The following is a 9,858-nucleotide window of genomic DNA, read 5'->3' as shown; positions in this document are numbered from 1 at the left end:
GCACATTTTCTGATATAAGTTAATAAAAACCAATAAAAAATTCGCTTGAACACTTCCTTATTTTAGAACTTGTGTATGTTCTGAAATAAGTATCTGTTTAATATCATCTTTATTGGTAATCAATTTAACTACTATATTAGAGTGAAAATGAAACTATTAAACAAATTCAGCTGTTTAAAATTAAATATAATAGCTGAATAAATACTTTTATGATGTCAATCAAAATTAAGAATTCCAATTATCTCTGATAGTGCATGTTAATGTTTTTTTTGTTGTTGATTATTATTGCTAAAACTTTATTTATGAAATTTACATTTTTATTAAATTGATATTAAAAATAATTCTTAAATAAATTTTTGTTGGAAGATATTATTTTTTAAAGGTGGAGTAAGAGGAAGAGGTCGAGGGTAAGCTTATAAAAGGGGTAAAATTTAAAATGAAAAAGAGGGAACCAAAGGCAACAAGAACAAACAGAAGCGCGCATAGATTGGTAAGGGGAAGGTGAGCTTTTAGGAGGCGTTCATGTCATTGGGGGGGATGGGGTGGGGTAGGGGGGTGTCACCAATGCAGCCAATCAGGATTAAGAAGGGGGGAACATTTTCCTGAGAAAAAGGGATGATTCAGGAAGGGAGATGAGTAGGGAAAAGAAATAGAAAAGGGTGGGGGAGGGTTGAACCAGATAGAGGGATGGGGGGAAAAGGTTTGATAAATAGGGGAAGAAGGGTGGATATAGGGAGGGAGAAGGGTAGATAATGGGGGAAAATTGGGTGGGTTAAGGGGGTGGGGTCAAATTTAAAAAAGGGAAGAGGAGCTATGTCCAGAAAGGGAGTGGGTAAATATGGGAAAAGTTAATAGAGGGTTTATTTAGAAAAGGGAAAAAACAATTAAAAGAAAGGGTAAGGGGAATTTTAAAAAGGGTCAGAGGTCAGATAAAGTAAATGATTTGTCATCTGATATGTAGTTGTTTATCTGAAAAGAAAATTATATTCCTATTAATATATTATTATTCCCCTTTAATATTTTCTTCCCCACTCTGAAAAAAGCGTCTTATACATACAAATAAATTCTATTACAATTTAAGCACAGTAATTGTCTGAAACTTTATGACTATTATCAACTTCAAACATTACTCTAAGAGTATTGTACTAATTTTGTGATTTCAAAAGACTAGGGAAGAGCATTTTTCAGAATTTAAACCTTCTTTGACTAAAATATTCTAACATAAAGCAAAGGCTTTTTTTCAGAGAATAAATGTTTTTGTAACAAAGAATATTACTGTCAGAATAATTTTATGGGATTCACTTTAAAAACAGCCAATGAAATTAACATCTTATCAGAAAGACACAATTAGAGAAAAAGTTTAAAATAGGCTTTTTTTAAAGAAAAAAAATTGCTTAAATAATAATAAATTATTTTTGCAAATATACAGAATAGAATATCTCATAATAAAACTTTTTCTATTGTCAGAAAAAGAAAAGCAATTTACTGTAGATATCTGCTTTTTGATGGAAGCTACTCTTAAAGTTTTTTGTCGCTTGTGATTTATATTTTGAAGCTCTTTATAGTGCCTATGTAAAGCTTCGTATATTTTGCATTAAAGGGTAGAAAAACTGTTTTAAAGCAATGAAAAACAAAGAAATAATTCGATTTTTATAATACAATAATAAAAGATTATTTAAAAAGTAGCTTACAATTGGTTTCCTCGATAAAGCAAACTTTGTTATGTTAGGTGAGGTAAATTAAGGAAAAGAAAATACTCAAAATGCCTGGCAGGGTTTTAATCGTCTATTCATAGGAGGAAGCAAATTTTTTTTTAAATGCTCATAGAAATTATGAATAACTAGTATAAATTTATTAATTTTTAACAATTGAGGAAAGGCTTCGCTAAATATGGAGGTTATTGTACTTTATAAATGTAAGAAAAATGCATTTGATATGTAGTTTATGCACTTTTATAAAGAATATCATATGAATATTTGTAATAAAATATAATATAAGAAAAATATATGGTATATCTTTTACATTATATCAACTATGTATTGTAAATATTTTCATCTTTTTGGTGGATTTTTTTTACTCTACACATGCATTTTTAGATAAATTCTTCTTTTCTTGCATAGTGTAATGTTATAAAGTTGAGGGTGATTTCACCAAAAGTGCCTGTTGAGCACTGGAAACCTCCGTTTATTTTTGTAATATATTGAAAATAAGATAGTGGTAGTTTTTTCATATGCCTAAACCTGCGGGGTTACCGAGTACCTAATGTAACCTAACCCTAAGTAGTAAACAAACAATACAATTTTTTTTTCATAAATAGAAGGGTGGGCTATCAGTGCTCTACAGAGTACTTTGTGTGAAAGCGCCAAGTTAAATCAACAGGACCTAAGAGTACCAGTATAATTTACAGTCCATTGTCCTCTCCCTGCAAAACTTAAGAATTTTAATCTTCCATTGACCCAATATCATTAAAGTTTTATGACAATGAATGAAGTATCGTGTTTAAAATCTTTGGGCAGTATGACTTACAAGCCAATGTCCCCTCCCTCCTTGGTAATCAATAATACAAAGGATTAATATAAATCGTCCATGCCATGCCGATTTAAATGGCTGAGTTATCATGTTGATACATTTATGTAACTTTAAAAACGTGAAATTGTGAGAAAATATGTAGCAAGTATGATTCGATATATTATTACTTGGATGTTGCACTAGATTTTCATAAACTTTGATTAAGTAATACTCGCAACTGGCTGAATATCGATACCATCATCCAACCCCTTAACACAATTCCCTCCCTTCTTGCTAAGTGAACAAACTGAGTGACCAATAAAAGAGTTCCATATTAGCAACCTAAATTGACGACAAAATTTCCCCTGTCAATATATCCACGTATATCCTTTAACTATTTAAATGTGTTTTCTTTTGTGTCTACATCCTATATCTTTGCAGTTCTGAGTTTATGTATGTGATTGAACTAAAAAAAATCTCGTAAACGGCCGGACTGTTTGTCATGGGTACAGAATATCATTTAGGCTATTTCGGGAGAAAGAGGGGGATGTCAAAACTACCAGAAAAGAAATCTCCCTCTGAAAAAAAGTGTGGAGATCTCCCGACAGTGAGGACACACACGACGAGGTTAGAGCCGGAGCCATTGAGATATATATGAAGAAGAATAGGATACATAAATTGGAAGTATAGGATTACTATGCACTTCTCTAACTTGACTTAAACCACAAGAAAACAATATCGATTTCCTTCATATACATATGTAAAAACCTTAACAATATCTTATTATCTATCTTTGTAATAATGTAAAATACATCATTTTTAACACGCAAAGAGTTTTCCATTGTGCTTAGTTTCTCCTAATCTAAATGTTTGTTCCATTTGTTGTTTAGGGATACAATGCAATAGTCTACAAAGTTTTAAATGACTTTTTGTAATAAGCTAAATGTATAATTATGAGATCAATTTGTCACATTTTAAAATCTTAGCTGCTTCGCCCCTAGCCTAAAACTAACCTAAGACAATTATAAAGCTTTTCGAAAAAAAAACATTCAAACTAGTATTTTCTGAGATCTTAAGCTTTTGACAAAAATTACTACTTTATATTATAGGATATTATTGAGCCAAACCCTATCAAATTTTGTAAGCTAGCCTAGAAGTTTCCTAATTCGTACATAGTCCTTTATTTCTATGTAAGGCCATGGAAACCCTAACTTTGGCCCATTAATAAAATAACCTCTGTTTGGGCAAAGCAACTTGAGGTTTAGACAAGGCCGCTAGTTTTAGAAAACACATTTATTATCTGGTTCCTTTGATCATTTATTTAGCAACCTTTTTCTAATGGTCCTGTTTTATATCAAATCCTAGATAAGATTTGCTTATTTTGCAGTTGATTATGTAGTGGCACAGTTTGATAGATCACATTTCATTCACAAATTATCAGGAATAGTACAATGGAGAATAGTTTAATCTTTTCTCCAGTCGTAGTACATAAAGTTTATCTCAAAATTTAAGGAAAATAAGATTTGGGATGAAAATTTTTTTATTTCATTGACCTTGCCCTTCCTGCAAATTACAAACTTACAATTCAATTCTATCCTAAGCCCTAACTTAATATTTTGGCATGGTCCACAATTTAGCTTAGTAAATCACACAACCCCTCACCCCCCTTTAATTTATTTCTAGCTCTTGTGGGGAGTTCTAATTATAAAGGCCTTGAACCCCACTTAACCTTACCTAAAGTGAGGTCATGATTTTCTAATATTAGGGGGATATTGGTGAATCCTACAACAATTAGAGGAATATTGTTAATATCCTTTCCAGAGAAAGAGCATTTAGAAATCCAATTGCCATTTCTAAATTGGAATTAGAAAATACAAAGTGCATACCCAGGACGGAATTAATACCATAAAAAAACCTAGTTTTTACCACTTTTACGGTAAAATTTTACCAGCCTATACGATTTAAAAGGTGGTAAAATTTTACCGTAATCGTGGTAAAAACACTTTTAGTGGTACTCCGAGACGCTTTTTACCATCGATTTTTACCACAATTATCGGTAAAATTTTACCAGATTTCCGGTAAAATATTACCATTTTAGGACGCAAATTTATACCAGATTTTGACCAATTTTTACCACTTTTTTGGTAATATTTACCAGAAATTTGCGGTAAATTTTACCAAAAAAGTGGTAAAACTGTTCAACACCTGGTAATATTTTTGCCCTAAACTGGTAAAATTTTACCAGAAATAGGGTAAATATGGTAAAAATTTACCAATAATTGTGGTAAAAACGGGTGGTAAAAATCACGAGAAAGTGGTAAAAAACGACCTTAATTATAGAAAAACCTCGCTTGTACACAAAACGCAAAAATAAAAAAAAAATTGTTTTCATTATTAACTTTATTGATTGAAACACTTTTTTTACATAATGATTTACATAGGTACGATAGCGCGATACTATATAGGTATATATTCACAGAAATTTTCTTAATTAGTCTATAATTCTAGACGTGGTTTAAATGGCCAAATATTACATAGTTTTACAGATAATATAACTGCATGTTTAATCGGTTTAAGCTGAGAAATTAACACAAATATACATAGGTTTTAATTGCTGAGATCTGGATTCTAATTGTACTTTATACTAGAACATTTTTATACAAGAAAAATATATCACGAAGTTACTTTCCATTATTAAATTTTCAAAAATTTTGCTATATAGGAATAGCGGTTTCAAATATAATATTTATATGAATATTTTCATCGTCAGAACAAAACTGTCAAACTGTCAAGATTAATGTACGTACAAATTAAAGGTGGTTAAACATATTTTTTGACTCAAGATATCTTGATATATATCACTTTTTTATCACAAATAGTTTATATATGATCTGACTGGATGGAAGGACTATTATACATCAGCTTACTTTTGTCCTTCTTTTCTTTGTTTTTGCCTCTTGTGAAAGAAGACGCGGCAGTCTGGGCACATATAGGTGCATTCGATGAGTCTCGTGTCCAATGGCAGCTCGCTTCGGGGACTGCGTCCATGGGCGCATGTCTTGATTTTCCCCGGTGTTGCACTTCTTTTGCGCCTACTCAGTTTTGATGCTGGCCGGATTGTAGGAGGGGGTGGTTCAAACATCTCCTGCTCATCATCTGACACCCCATACACTGAAATTAAAATATTTTTTAAAATTACTTTTTTTTACAAAAAAATACTTCAATTTTACAATAGTTTTTTTTCTAGCCTAACCTAACCTAGTGTATTAATAGAAAGAGTAATATTTCTAGTTTTAACCTAGCCTAGCCTAGCCTAGCCTAGCCTATTCTAACCTAACCTAACATAACCTAACCTAACCTAACCTAACCTAACCTAACCTAACCTAACCTAACCTAACCTAACCTAACCTAACCTAACTTAGTGTAATAATACAATGTAGTACAGAAATGTTTCACTATATGCTTTGGGCACAGTCGCTAGTATAAATATTGTACTATACCTGGGCTTTTTGGTCCTGGATTCTTTATGTTCTCATAAATTATATCAAAATCCGGTTGGTCTTTCATCCTGAAATTAAACAATCTATACTACAAAGTAAAACGATTTTTGTTTGTATGTAGCGAAGGATCTTGTTAACCGCTGAACCGATCGGGTTCTTCTCATAGGTACCGGCAAGGGAAGGGAGTGGCAAAAGAAACTTTAAGGATATACTTCATATTAGAGGGTTTAGCGTACAGAAAAATCATTTACAACACAGTCGTCAGGATAAAGTAGTAATTTTAAAAAATCTTACTTTGCTGGTGTTTCCATAACAGTGACTTCCTTAACCTCGTTCTCATCCGAATTTTCTGGAGAGCCAGCTGCAGCTGTTTTGTTCCTGAATTAAACAATATATATATAATAATCTATTTAAATTAAGTAGTAAACTTTTTGGTTCCACATTTACCCCTTCCACCTTACCCAGCTAGAGGCGTACTTGCTAGTACTCGCTTTTAATAAATAAAGGAACATGTTGAATTTGTCTTTACAGAAAAATCATTTACAACACTGTCGCCCGGATAAAGTATGAAAAAATAATATTAAAAGAAATATCTTACTTTGCTTCTCCTTCCATAACAGAGGCTTCTCCGACCTTCTGGTCATCCTTTTGTGCCGCCGGACATTTCTCGGATTGCTCCCTGAATTAAGCAATCATATTATTATTAAATAGTAAACTTTTTATGGTCCACATTTACCACTCCCACCTTACCCCTAGAGGCATACTTGCTATAGTTTTGTAATATATAAAGGTGAATTTGTCTGTACCGAAAAATCATTTACAACACAGTCGCCCGGATAAAGTATGAAAAAAGATTATTAAAAGAAACTAGTGGCTACGCCCCTAGAAACCTCTAGGGGCACTTAAGGTTGGAAGGGGAAAAATCAACATCTTCCCATTTTCAATTTCAGTTTCAGAAGAGTACAAATATTTTTTGGGGGAGGGGGTGAAGACACCCTGCACAAAAATAGTTTAAAACCTTTCCAGGACCTATAAGAAGCTTCACTTTAAAGGAGAACAATATCGGTTTAGCGGTTATCCTTCGGGACAGACAAAAAACGCTTACTACTTTATATAATAGGATATCTTACTTTGCTTCTCCTTCCATAACAGAGGCTTGTCCGACATTCTGATCATCATTTTGTGCCGCCGGACATTTCTCGGATTGCTCCCTGAATTAAGCAATTATATTATTATTAAATAGTAAACTTTTTATGGTCCACATTTACCACTCCCACCTTACCCCTAGAGGCATACTTGCTATAGTTTTGTAATATATAAAGGTGAATTTGTCTGTACCGAAAAATCATTTACAACACAGTCGCCCGGATAAAGTATGAAAAAAGATTATTAAAAGAAACTAGTGGCTACGCCCCTAGAAACCTCTAGGGGCACTTAAGGTTGGAAGGGGAAAAATCAACATCTTCCCATTTTCAATTTCAGTTTCAGAAGAGTAAAAATATTTTTTGGGGAAGGGGGTGAAGACACCCTGCACAAAAATAGTTTAAAACCTTTCCAGGACCTATAAGAAGCTTCACTTTAAAGGAGAACAATATCGGTTTAGCGGTTATCCTTCGGGACAGACAAAAAACGCTTACTACTTTATATAACAGGATATCTTACTTTGCTTCTCCTTCCATAACAGAGGCTTGTCCGACCTTCTGATCATCATTTTGTGCCGCCGGACATTTCTCGGATTGCTCCCTGAATTAAGCAATCATATTATTATTAAATAGTAAACTTTTTATGGTCCACATTTACCACTCCCACCTTACCCCTAGAGGCATACTTGCTATAGTTTTGTAATATATAAAGGTGAATTTGTCTGTACCGAAAAATCATTTACAACACAGTCGCCCGGATAAAGTATGAAAAAAGATTATTAAAAGAAACTAGTGGCTACGCCCTTAGAAACCTCTAGGGGCACTTAAGGTTGGAAGGGGAAAAATCAACATCTTCCCATTTTCAATTTCAGTTTCAGAAGAGTACAAATATTTTTTGGGGAAGGGGGTGAAGACACCCTGCACAAAAATAGTTTAAAACCTTTCCAGGACCTATAAGAAGCTTCACTTTAAAGGAGAACAATATCGGTTTAGCGGTTATCCTTCGGGACAAACAAAAAACGCTTACTACTTTATATAATAGGATATCTTACTTTGCTTCTCCTTCCATAACAGAGGCTTGTCCGACCTTCTGGTCATCCTTTTGTGCCGCCGGACATCTCTTGGATTGCTCCCTGAATTAAGCAATCATATTATAATTAAATAGTAAACTTTTTTTTTGGTCCACATTTACCCCTCCCACCTTACCCCTAGAGGCATACTTGCTAGTTTTGTAATATATAAAGGTGAATTTGTCTGTACCGAAAAATCATTTACAACACAGTCGCCCGGATTAAATACCAAAAAAAGAAGTGAAAAAAATTTCTTACTTTGTTTGTGTTTCCAAACAAGCGATCTCCTCTTCCAAAGAAGCAATTTTTTGCTTTGCTGCCCTAAGGTCTTGTTTTATTTTCTGCATTGTCTCCCATCCATCGTCGTCCCTGAAAAATAAAAAAAAATAATACTAAAGTAACAGGATGTCCGTGTTTATGTACCGAATGATCTCGATAACCACTGAACAGATCGGGTATATCCTATATGGGATCCCCTGTTCAGGTGGTGGGGGGAAAATAACTAAAATATGTGTGGTAGGACCAAAAATTTTAGTTCTTTCAATATTTCTCCATTTCCGTCCCTACTTGGTGAGATAAAAATAGGTGGGAAAAAAATACAAAATTTTGTACCCCGGGAACAAAATAAATCTTGTGCGTAATGTACACCCCTGAATGAAACTATAATTATTCGCCATAACAATAATGTTTATCCTACTCTTTTCAATCCGGCTACTACCACCTTCCGAACAGAAATAGAATGGTAACAAAAATAAATAAACTTACGTAGTGCAATCCAAAGTTAGGTTCAAATCTTCTGTATCAGACGATTTAGGAGGGGTATCAGTCAGGTCATCCAGCTTAGCAGGCAGCTCAGGCTCAGACACACTCATTTCGTTCTTCTGTTTTTCGCTATCACTGAAATATATAAATATATATTATATATCCCAGGTAATCGGACCTTTGCCCAAAGAAGTAATTACCAAAAAATATGTAATATGTATTTATGTAATTATGTTGTGATGGATTGTCGAATCCGATTCGATGAATGGTTACCAAAATATAGCTAGGGACGGACGGACGGACAGACAGACAGACAGACATCATTCTACTTCGTTTTATACATATTAAAATATTACTCACCCACTTGTGGTTTCCGGCTTCTGTTCTTCGTGCTGTTCGTCTCTCTCTAAGTCGGCTGCTGCTGTGGCTGTCATGTCGGACATTCTATATTAAATTTGAAAAGAAACAAATTCTCACTGGTAATTAAATTTTCATTAATAAATGTCCAAAAAACTGACGTAGGGAATTTTAATATAATACGGTGGCCAGCAAGATCACATATTGGTAAACAAGTATATAGACAAATTTAACATTTACAAAAAGTTTATACAAATTTGAAACGTTCTCTTTTTTAATACAGCACATAAACATTACGCATTTTACCATGGAAATCTACCACCGTATTAATTAAAACATTCCCTACGATAACTGTCATATATATAATATTTTTCTACAAAATTAAACAAATATATAAAATTAACAAAAGCTAGTTCTGAATACTTTTTTCCTTAGTTTAGGGGGTAAACTACAACTGCTATATACTGAATTACAAAAAATGCGACAGATTATACAACAAAAAATTTTCAGTTTAAGCTC

The 9,858-nt window shown here is 33.2% G+C and overlaps 1 protein-coding gene across 1 annotated transcript; it reads right to left on the bottom strand.

The window, feature by feature from the left end:
• Nucleotides 1-4,398: 4,398 nt before the first annotated feature.
• Nucleotides 4,399-9,449, bottom strand: LOC145320776 (uncharacterized). The gene is made up of 8 exons (XM_080162832.1): nucleotides 9,343-9,449; nucleotides 8,986-9,117; nucleotides 8,479-8,589; nucleotides 8,203-8,283; nucleotides 6,607-6,687; nucleotides 6,303-6,386; nucleotides 6,009-6,076; nucleotides 4,399-5,679 (listed from the first exon to the last, which is right to left on the bottom strand). Exons 1-8 carry the CDS (start codon nucleotides 9,423-9,425, stop codon nucleotides 5,432-5,434), a joined length of 888 nt encoding a protein of 295 aa, XP_080018958.1. The 5' UTR covers nucleotides 9,426-9,449; the 3' UTR covers nucleotides 4,399-5,431.
• Nucleotides 9,450-9,858: the final 409 nt, after the last annotated feature.

The sequence above is a fragment of the Acartia tonsa genome, chromosome 1 (genome assembly GCF_053477335.1).
Source record: "Acartia tonsa isolate MP-2025a chromosome 1, ASM5347733v1, whole genome shotgun sequence".
Lineage (NCBI taxonomy): Eukaryota > Metazoa > Arthropoda > Copepoda > Calanoida > Acartiidae > Acartia > Acartia tonsa.
The sequence above is the reverse complement of the archived record's forward strand: the minus strand, read 5'-3'. Positions and strand labels throughout refer to the sequence as shown.